At 39.8% G+C, this 11,966-nt stretch overlaps 1 protein-coding gene across 1 annotated transcript; it reads left to right on the top strand.

Moving 5' to 3' along the window:
• The first annotated feature begins 2,235 nt into the window (after window positions 1-2,235).
• On the top strand, window positions 2,236-3,322 carry LOC109399260 (uncharacterized). The gene is made up of 2 exons (XM_019671698.3): window positions 2,236-2,964; window positions 3,020-3,322. Exons 1-2 carry the CDS (start codon window positions 2,305-2,307, stop codon window positions 3,209-3,211), a joined length of 852 nt encoding a protein of 283 aa, XP_019527243.3. The 5' UTR covers window positions 2,236-2,304; the 3' UTR covers window positions 3,212-3,322.
• The last annotated feature ends 8,644 nt before the right edge of the window (window positions 3,323-11,966 follow it).

The raw sequence follows: 11,966 nt of genomic DNA, 5'->3' as shown, positions 1-11,966 counted from the left end.
CAAGTTATCGGAAAAGTCGTGATTTGATGTGCCGCATGCAAGCTTTTTTTTCATTCTTATATACGGCCACTTCCGCCGGGACACCCGGAACCGGTTCCAGAACATTACCGGTTCAGATATGGTCTGAGAGTGTTTTTTTGCTAACTGTTCATCAAGTTTTCGAAAATGCCGCAGGTCGATGTGTCGCTTGCATAGTTTTGGATCACTTATATTTGACCACTTCCAGCGGGACATCCGGAACCGATTCCGGAATTTTACCGGTAAAGATATGGTCTGAGATTGTTTTCTTGCTAACTGTTTATCAGATAATCGAAAATGCCGTAGTTTGATGTGTCGCATGTATGTGTTTGTTACATTTTTATGTATGGCCCCTTCCAAGGGTACGTGTCCGGAACACCTAAATGGCCATAACTCCGGCACGGCTAGACCGATCCGAACCATTTTCAATAGGAAACAATGGGACCAGATTCCGTGTCGAATGAACCGCCGGTCATTAAAATCGGTTGAGGTTAACTGCCAAAAAGTGATGTGAGTTTTTTGCTCACACACATACAGACACACACACGCACACACACACGCACACATACATACACACATACACACATACACACACACAGACATCACTTCAATTCGTCGAGCTGAGTCGATTGGTATATGTGATTTGACCCTCCGGATCTTCTATCAAAAAGTCATTTTTGGAGTGAACATATAGCCTTTCCAGTACACTTAGTGTACGAGAAAGGCAAAAATGTGTTTGGAAAATCTGGAGATCCACCGTAATAGTGCTTTCAAATCAATCTGTTAATTGTTGTCAATATGCAGTAGTTGACCATAAATAATCTGAATCATACCCCTAATGTAACTAATTTATAATTCTTGCAGCTAAAAGAATGCCAAACTTAAACCTTACCTTTTCTCTTCTTTTCCTTCGCGGTACGCCCATCGGAGATAACTTCGAGATGGATGGACGTATGTACATGTACATGAAGGCTCGTTTCGTCAGCTACCGCCTTCAGGTGTCCTCCATGTCTCCACTCAGAGTTTGTTTGTGTTCTGGTTCAGTGCTGTTTACCCTCAAACCTCTCTGAAACCTTCTCAAACGCCATGAAACGCCATGAAAGGTTAAAACCTTTCAGGAAGCGCGCCATCAAGTAACTGAAACTGCACCACGCTCGCGCTGTATACGACGTGTGAGGTTTTTTGGTAGTGTTGTACTTTTTACAACGGCGCGCGTCCTGAAGGGTAAAGTGCTATAGAGGCTGATTATTGATAGTCTACTGATGAGCCATTGGCAAGGGAAAGTTAGAATGACTGTAATTACTGGCTATTTTCCGTCCGATATGACGGGAATTAGCGCATATGGCGCAGTAGATTTCTACCCTATTTACAATTCTGTAATTGAAATGGCAAGCTGGAAATTGAATAAATATTAATTGTAAAAAAACGCAATAGAAAATAGTTTGGGGACCACTGATCCATGGCTTTGAATGTTTGTTCACAAACTCAAACTTAGGGGGTTGGAACTTGTTTTGCCAGCTTCCAGGGGACGATCGCTCCGACAAGTTTCGGGAAACACTTATCCAATGAATATTTAAATCCAATCCAATAATATTTTGAAAATCTTTAAAAAAAAAACCATAGCGGCTCAAAGAATGGGCTTGGCTGTTTAGATAAAATATGAAACAAGAGTCAAGTACGAGACGACTTAACAGTTGAGGTCGGAATACGTGTCTGTCAAAGGATGGAATTCGTTAGTAGAACTAGAAAGAACAGTACTTAACCCGATTATCTTTTAACTTATGGAAAACATGACATTACCTAAAACCCTAGGTATGTAAAGATGCAACACCATATTATTATCACAATCTTGATAAACCATCGGTTCAGCTCATGTAACAATGACGTGATTGTATTATAGAACTGAATGACTGGCAAAAAAGAAGGTGGAAATGTTGTTGAAAATTTTGAGATCTACCGAAAATGTGCTTCCCCGTGGTTTTGTTTACTACTACGACAACAAAGAAATTCATTAAACTCCGATGAGATGTCCTATTCTGTTGTTCGATCATCTTGGCAGCTCAATCAAACCTGTTTGATGATGTTGTAGCTATTCTAATTCTTTGCCAAAAGTATCAATTGCCCTCTTAGTTTACGTCATCCGACATTCCTCATGATATGTTTGCCTTTACTGTTTCTCATCAGTTACCGAACTTGCTATAAATACTCACACATTTCAACCCATTCGACATCAGTCCCTGTTTAACCCGATTCCAGCATCTCTACCGCAGATCAGCGTTTGCAACGATGAAGCTTTGGTTATCCGTAGTTTGTGTGCTAGGCTTCCTGTCCGGAGGAGTCTTCACCATGTACTCGAGCATCTCCATCGGATCGCAAGGCCTGAATTCCATGGCGGCCAGCCTGAAAAGCATCGCACCCGTCATGAACTCTCTCTACAAGAACTTCAACAATGCTCGCAACAAAGTTATGCCAACGATTGACAACCTTGTCGACTACGTGAATACCACCTACAAAACGATGAACGATTCCTATGGTGTCTCGCAATCCCAGAACATGGGTAACGTGATGATGAATTTGGAGTGGTTCGGCAAGCAGTTCTTCTATGGTGAACAGCAGGTCACCTATCATCTGGGCTACGATCTGAGCGCTCAGATCTACGAGCTAAAAGACACCATGGACCAAATGCTTCAGTATTACAATCAGCTCATCATGGCCTATGCTTATCAACAAAATGGGGAAACCTGTACCTCGCAGCTCGCAGCAGCAGCCGCCGCTATTCCAGATCAACTGGCCAAGTTCGGAACGTGTCTGCAGACCGAAGTGGACACCGTTCCAACTCTAGTGGCTCCTTTGCAGGACATCTTCAAGCTGACCAAGAGTGACTTCATTTCGCTCAACAAACAACTGAAGATCTGCGCTCCCACCTCTACCAACTGCATCAATGAGGTAATATGTCATATGTTTGGGAACTGCTTTAAATGATGATTGGTTTTTTTTTCAGTACTTCAATACCATCACCTACGAGCAAAACAATATAAACCAGATATTATACATGGCGTACAGCCTGCTCTATAGCTACCAGTATACATTCAGAGAAAGCAATCAACTGTGTGGAAATTTGATCAAACAAAACGTCCAGGATAAGGCGAATGATTTGATGGTGCAGTCGTCTCAGTGTATGTACCCAATGTGAATGTGAATGTGAACAACATTCCCCACTATGTTATATGCAGGATATAGATGAAATAAACGCAAAAAAATGTCCGACGAGGCTGACTCGTTGGTGCAGTGGCTTACAGTGAAATATTTGCACTATTCATTCAAATCAGATCAGTTCCGTTGTCGTTCGGCCGTCGATGAATAACTTCACATGAACTCATTCGTTTTAAGTGACAAACGACGAAAGATGATCTAGAGTAGCACTTTGTAGGTGGCCAAACGGTGATCGCTTGAAAGTTTTCACATTGGAAATGGTCGCCTTTCTGGTGCATGGAGTTACCCCTTCCTTCCACTACTATTTTGACTTTCAACCGGCGAAGATAAGTAATCATTTTGTTTATACTGCAAAATGTTTTTCTTCTTCTTTATGGCTCTACGTTCACATTGGAACTTGGCCGGCCTCTCTTTTCAACTCAGTGTTCTTTGAGCACTTCCCACGGTTATTTATTGAAGGGCTTTCTTTGCCTGCTATTGCATGAATTTGTACATTGTGTGGCAAGTACAATGATACACTATGCCCAGGGAGTCAAGAAAAATTTTCCCGGCTGGAACAGGAATCGAGCCCGCCGTCTCCGGATTGGCGATCCATAGCCTTTACCAGGCTAACTGGAAACCCTGCAAAACCTGTTTGCTGGCTTTCAGCAAACTTTGCTGATTTTTTTGAGCAGATTTCATTCAACAATACGAATTACTGAGTACCAGCAACTATTTTTCAACTTGCCTAACCAGCCATTTGTTTTGTTTTGTGAGCAACCTCACCTGCTGTTCCAGTACAGTTATTTTCTTTCATTAATGCCACTCGATAGATTCGATATTGCCAAAAGGATTGGAATCGGTTGTAACTACACAGAGTTATGGGGCTGCTCTGCAGCCACAGTGGTTCCCAATTACACCCGGGAACAATCTCAGTAGCATGAGACCCCTCGAGCTGGGTCTCAGGGCCGGCATGCTACTTGGTAATCAGAGGGGCTTCGCGACAGCATATGAAACCCAAGGAAATTTCACAATTTATTAAAGGTTCCTAGTGTGGCGTGTGGGTGTGGGTGTACATTTTTGTGTGGCGTGTAAGCGAGACGTGGACAATGGAAGGTGTACTCACTACCGTTGCTGCAGACTCTCTCTCTTCGCTTTGGCCCACACGGCTGCTCCTGCACTACCGTGTGGCCGGAATCTCGCCGCCGGGGCAGCTTGGGATCGTAACGGCAGGTTTGTCGGACCGGTACTTGGCCGACGGACCCAGCAGGCATTGCGGGGTGGTGTTCTGGTGACAGGCGTCTCCCTTCCTTGACGAAATCGGCACGGCCCAGGACGAGACCGGAACGACCGTGCCGAGAAGGGTCCCTCCTTGGCGATTAAGGCCAATGGCCTGAGGGAATCGTCCTGCAGGGGACGATGGCGGTTCGTTAGCGATTAGGCTCGGAAGCCATATTGACTTCCGAGCCGCCGTGTGTTGACCGTTCTATTCAACGGATACGAAGTCCTGAACGGAGGCAGGCCTGCATCCCAATTCCTGCCCTTAAAAGGGCGGGGCGTTAATATTAGCACTGCACTACACAAGTCTTTACACACGGACGCCTGTTTCTTTTCCGGCCAATCTTCCAAAATTGAAGATGGCTGCGCCCATGAGCACTCATCTCCTAATTTCCCTATTAGATTATGCCATCTTAGCTCTCTTTTCATGGGAGCTTCCTTTACAACTCTTTGGCAACGTTTTTTTGTTGAGCACGGTACATTGTTCTCGCTAGGGTGTACCTGCTGTTATTTATAATTAAAAACGTGAATTTTCTCAACGACAAACACTCATACCAACGAAAATCTAAAGGCTTGGAACCAACCGGTTACACGGTGTAATCTTTATGAAGGGATCCCACTTAGTTAAGGCACTCCAGACAAGCTCGTCTTGACACATCTTCTGGACAAGATTGTCCTTCTTGGAGCCGGCCTTCTGATGGTTCGCAAAAACAAGTATTGCTCCTGGGCGTTTGAGATGGGGTCAAGGGGATTTCCCAGAAGTTCCCCTGTTTGCCCAAAGGTTGCAAGGGGTTTCAGGCGATTTCATGAGGTTTTGGGGGGATTCCGTCAGGTTTTGTTAAGGTTCTAATGGGATTACGGAGATTTTTGGAGCGTTCCAATACAACATATAAGGATTTCAGGAAATGTAAGGACGATTTAGGGGGTATCAGGAGTTTTTAAAGGGCGTTACAGGGCATTCCAGTTGAGGGATTCCACGGAGGCACGCAAGTCGATCCTGAGCGACCATTTCAAAAATATCTGAAACTTTGCACAGTTTTTCAATTTCATCTAAAACGTCATTTTTCGATATCAAATCTTCATATAGAGTCACGTCTAACTTTTCAAAAGGGTATATGTGAAAATGGTTGAAAAATATTCAAAAAGCTGCACAGCAAAAACGGTTCGTTCGATTGTTATGATTTTTTCAGCAAAGTTAGATAACTTAATGGGGATTGCTAAGAAAATATACACTGTAAAAAATTTTTTTTTTTTTGCATTAAAAAAATATCATTTTTGTCACACAAACTCAAATATCTCAAAACCCTATCTTTTTACCAACGTGATTTTTTCAGGGAAAACGGTCCATTATATTAGCTATCTACCATAAAAATTTGGTGATGGTAAACTAATAAACAAAAAAGTTATGATATTTCAAACATTTCACAATTTTTACATTTAGTAAAAAAAATATGTTTTTTTTTACCGTGTACATTATTCAGAGAATCGCATTATGATGCTGATTTTATTGTTAAGGCTACCGCATGAATTAAACAAGTTATTTTCATGATATTTTTATTTAATTATTCATAACTATTATAGCATCTATTAGAAACTTAGACGCGATCCAGTGTAGTGATCAAAAGTATTGATAGTGTCATTATTTTTTTTGTACGTGACTGGCGAAAAATTCTGTTAATAGGGTTAAAACCTGTTGATAATAAGAAACATAAGTAATATTATTTTTAAGATAAAAGCTGCAAAACAAAAGTTTTATATAGACGAATGCGTCTAGTTTACCTGCAAAAAACTTACCTCTTAGATAATAGATTTTATGATGGAGAGAAAGCGAGTAACTGCAACACCAACAAATACATAATAGGTGCATACCACGACAATGCTCTAGACGTCTAGTTTACCTGCAAAAATTTACCTATCAGAGAATAGAATCATAAATATCGGGAGGAAGCGAGTAACTTCAACAACAACAAATGCATGATAGGTACCATGACAATGCTCACGAAAAAGCAAAAAATTACTACCGCTATGGTTATTAAGGATTGTAAAGTAAAAGTTTTCTTCAGTCAAGTAAACGACACCAAACTAGTCAGTAAAAACTTGAAAGTGATTTTGTTTATTAAAATCTAACGAACAACATGAGTAGTCGCTTTCTCAACTGTTGTAGGCCGTTTGCAGAAAAAAAGTGCTCAAAAGAGTTACGAAATCTCACCGAAAGCACCATAGATAAACTGAAAGCGACAGGTTATGCTCCAATGTCCACATTGAATACAAATTTACGCATTTGCACGTCCTGCCGTCTAAACGTTGACAAACGAGCAATCTGTATATCATCGGAAGAGCAGGGCGCAGGAAGTTCGAAAACGACAACAACTGAGGAATTACTAGAAGTTCCAAGTGCAGAGAGCCTTGCCACCGTACCATCAGCGACATCTGTTTCAACAAATCAATCGGAAGATGAGTGTATTCAAAAGGTAAACATCGAACGCTTTAACGAGGGCATAGCTGGGATAAAAGTGACTCCGATTAAATGGACGAAGATGGACTACGTTTATTATCCAGAGAAAAAATACCGTGAAATAAACGAAGCTGTACGTAGAAACCTCTTCAAATTAGGACCTGAGAATGTGGAAAATACAGACTACGATGAGGTAATTATGAATATGAAGGAAAGGTTCTCGAATCCAGCCACGACAAGGAAAGAAAAATTATTGATTTTGTCGATGCTGCCAAGTTCGTGGTCTATTCAAGATGCCATTGATGAGTTCGAAACCAATAGATATACAGTAAAAGAGCCAAAACTATTTAAGAATAACTGTCTTTCAACCAAAAATACTAGGTCTAGTAATGCGTTAACAGACGAGGCAAAAGAAATAGTAGTTCAATATTTTGAAGATGATGAAGTAAGTCGAGCTATGCCTGGCCAGAAAGATTATGTATCAGTAAAACAAGATGGAAAGCGTCAAGCAATCCAAAAACGATTAATGATGACGACATTGAAAGAAGCTTGTTCGGACCAGTTCTTGAAATAAAATTTCCACAGCAGTGTACTTTGTTACAACAGCTTGAAACTGAAATGTATTCTATTAATTACCGCTTACAAACTTATAATTATTTCCAACTTACATTTTATAGTGCGTTTCACCCCTTTCTCCTTTTCAGGTTGCGTTTCGCTGCACAGGACTCGCTTTGGAATCACTACAATTTATCATGAATAAAAATCAAACTAATTCAAGAAATTTATTTACTTACAGCTAGTTTCCGAAATACCTCAAATCAAATCGTATCACAAACTAATAATTTGTGCTGGCTTTCTCTCCACTTCAACGTAAAATTATTTTTAAACTGCAAATCACAGTCCGTAAGGGAATTCAATCTTCACTACTTGCAATGGCTACTCTACTTCACTGTTTACAACTCTTCTTATTTATATTTACATTTTAGCTCGTCCTGTCCTGTCTGAATTCAGCTACCAAATTTTCGCCTACCTTTTCTGCACCTAGTCGTCACAGCAGGGCGCTCGCTGCTGACGGGTTTTCGATGCTGGGTGGTGCGTACATACCCCCTCCCCGTAATTCTGGGGGGATCCTCCAGCAGCACCAGAGTTACGCTCTTGAACCTCCAGCACAGCCAGCTTCGCCACCGGACGCCTGAACTCCCCTTTCACCGTCTTGACCAGTGCTTGCCGTACTCGTCCATCAGGGCCTGGGTACACCTCGCTGACCACACCTCGCGTCCAACTCTTCCTCGCTCCTTCGTCCGCTATATACACCAGGTCGCCCTGGCTGATCGGTTGTACCTCTGCGTGCCACCTGGTACGCTGGTTGATTGCTGGCACGTACTCCGCTACCCATCGCTTCCACAGGCGGTCTGCCAGTGCCTGCGATCGCTTGTAGAGGTCCCGCAACGCTGTTTCTAGATGTGTTGTTTTCGACCCCGGCGGGGCTGCTTTGCGCATTACAGTGCACAGTGGCACAGAAAGGTGTTATTGGGGATATTTAATGCGGGACATTGTAATCAAAATGTACAAAGATTTGAAAGATCATAAGAAGATATTTAGTTACCAGTTTCACGGGGGGGAGAATGTTGCGACGGTATCGCGTGTATTTGGAGTGAAACTGGCAACTGTATTGTCCAATAGGAATTAATTAATTAGAATATTTAGTGTTAAGTTGTGCGTCGAGTGAGACAGTTCGGTAGTGATTAAGAAACTATCATGTAAGTAATTTTAAGTTAAAACACGTTGTAAAACTATTGAAATTTATTGTATTTAATATAGCATTGAAGCTGCCGTGAAAACGCTGCTTTCAGTATGTGTTTCGTTAATCCGAAAGAAACTCGCGCCAACAAAGCTTACACACGCTTCAAGGAAATTCACAATAATATTAAAGTAGGTTTTTCCTCATTTGCAAGCCTTCGGCCAAGGCAATTCAAGCTTCTTTCCAATTCAGGAACACATAATGTTTGTGTGTGCACAACCCATGAGAATATTAACCTTATTTTACATAGTTTGAAAAGAATAAATTTAACAAAGGATATTAAAATGTTAACTGGTAGTCTTTTGTGTGAAAATACAACATCAAATTGCTATCTACGATCTTGTTCGGATTGTCCAGATTCTTCATTATTGGAAAATACTTTATTCGGTGAGTTTGAAGAAAAATATATTGATCAGTTATCATTTGAGCAATGGGTAACCACGGATAGGTGTGACCTAGAAACAATTGTAAAACCTGTAGATGAGTTTGTGTCATATTTTTGCTTGAAATTAGAAAGTTTAATTCCTCACGATTTCATTAAAACAGAGCAATCTAGCTTTTTAAAAAATACGAAAAATACGTTACAAAATGGTGAATTTTTAGTCATTTGTGATTTTTCTGAAAATTACAGTTTTGTATTGCAAGATGAAGTTCAGTCCCATCACTGGAACGTGCAACAAGCTACAATTCATCCATTCGTTATTTATTTTAATGGAAGTTCGCAAATTGAACACTTTAGTTTCATTGTAATTTCCGAAGATTTAAGGCACGATTCAATATCCGTAAACTTGTTCATTGCCAAAATGATTAACTTTTTACGCGTTGATAAACATAAAGAAGTCAAAAAGATATATTTTATGTCTGATGGAGCAGCGTCGCAGTACAAAAACCGTAAGAATTTTTCGAGCCTATGTCAATTTAAATCAATGTACGGAATTGATGCAGAATGGCATTTTTTTGCTACGTCACATGGCAAAGGTCCTTGTGATGCTATTGGAGGAACAATAAAGCGCATGGCCACAAGAGCAAGTTTAGCCAAAGAACGTGAGCATCCAATTAAAACTGCGAAAGAACTTTTTGAATGGGCGAATCGTAGAAAAGAAGAAGACTTAACCAAATTATCATTTTGTTTTACTACTACGGAAGAGTACGAAATAAAGGCTTCAGAGCTCAGCGAGCAATATAATAACGCGAAAACGATCCAAGGAACCCAAAAATTCCATTGTTTCATTCCATTGTCAGAAAATAAAATTAAAGCAAAACTATACTCAAACTGTTCTGACAATAATGCCAAAGTGTTCGATATTGTAAAAAAATAAATAAAATCAAATAAAAAATAAGTAAAACTGTTTTCATGATCTCATAACCCATAATAAAGTCCAAACCCAAAACTCTTAGCCCTCTCTTACCTTTATTGTGTCAAATCTATGATTATTGTTGTGTAATTTGAGAATTCATTTATATGTATAAATATTATATGTATATATATTATATGTATATATATTACATGTATATACATATAATATAAATACATATAATATTTATACATATAATATACATAATACAAATGAATACACAAATATTGAATATCGTAAAAACAACTTGTTTAACTCCCGCAAGACCCTTAACAAAAAAAACAGCACCAAACTGTGATTCTCGAAATAATTTACACGGTAAAAAAATTTTTTTCTACTAAATGTAAAAAAATGTGAAATGTTTGAAATGTCATAACTTTTTTGTTTATTAGTTTACCATCACCAAATTTTTATGGTAGATAGCTAATATAACGGACCATTTTCCCTAAAAAAATGACGTTGGTAAAAAGATAGGGTTTTGAGATATTTAAGTTTTTGTGACAAAAATTATATTTTTTAATGCAAAAAAAATATTTTTTTTACAGTGTATATTTTTTTAGTAATCACCATTTAGTTATCTAACTTTGCTGAAAAAATCATAACAATCGAACGAACCGTTTTTGCTGTGCAGCTTTTTGAATATTTTTCAACCATTTTCATATACACCCTTTTGAAAAGTTAGTCGTGACTCAACATGAAGATATGATATCGAAAAATGGTGATTTAGATGGAACTGAAAAACTGTGCAAAGTTTCAGCTCAATAGAAAATCATGAATTAAAAAAAGTCCTAAATTTTGATGCTGTTGCTTGGAATCGCTCAGTTGCATTTCAAAAAGTTTCCTCTGGAATTTCCTGAAATGCTTCCAAGATGCCCCTAAAATCCCCTCGAACCCCATGTAACGCACCTGAGATAATTAAATCAAATTTGAAATGTTTTTTTAAGGTTTATTCTAGCAAAAATTTCACTTGAACCCTTTGCGCCACCCCTAAATATCAACCGAAATCGCTCATTTTTGTACAGCTCACTTATTTCTACTAGTAGATCACTTTCCACTTGTGAAATCGTATCCCGGAGAGATTTTTTTGCAATTAGCACCACCCTAGCCCTCTCGGACCCCATGTAACGCTCCTGAAACCCTACAAAGCCATCGAAAGAGTTTCCGTAATGCCTTCAAACCCGTCAAAAATTTACTGAAACTCACTGCAATACCTTCAAAACCCCCGTCAAACCACCGAAAACGTTCCAGAAACCTGCTCAGAAAATCAATGTCCCCATAATCTCACGCAATTTCCACCCCTGACACTCTCTGAAGCTCTTTGATAGGACCCTTTAAGCCCTCTTGAAATGCTTCTGAGATATCCTTGTACTCCACTGAAACCTCTCGGGACCCCTGAAACGTTCCTACAACCTCCCTTTTCTGACACTATATTCTAAAAACACGAGATTTGATGATTATTGCTGTTGATGATGATAGTCGAATCATGGCCATCATTTGGCAATAGTACCAGGTTCGGAATTCCGTTTGGACCTGAGGCCTCACCTATGCTAAAGAATTTGGCAATCTCCGCTAGTTCCTCATCGGTGACTCTCCCCTCATTGCCAGTCCCAGTGGTCCTACGAAATGAGACTAAGGACTCGGATCATGACGCGGAAAGAGATAATTGAATGCAATAGATGAGCTGATTTTCCCGTGTCGGCGCTTCGTGATAAACAATTATGTACATATTGATATATTTTAGACCGAAGTCGATATGTGAAATCAAATATCCCCAACAAAAGTTCGCCGAAGTAAAAACGTCGGCATTTTAGTTGAAGCGTCGCCGACACAGGCAATTCTTATGCCTCGGCGAATCCCAAATTACAAT

This window comes from Aedes albopictus, chromosome 2, assembly GCF_035046485.1.
Source record: "Aedes albopictus strain Foshan chromosome 2, AalbF5, whole genome shotgun sequence".
Taxonomy (NCBI): domain Eukaryota; kingdom Metazoa; phylum Arthropoda; class Insecta; order Diptera; family Culicidae; genus Aedes; species Aedes albopictus.
This window is presented reverse-complemented; position numbering and strand designations above follow the sequence as displayed.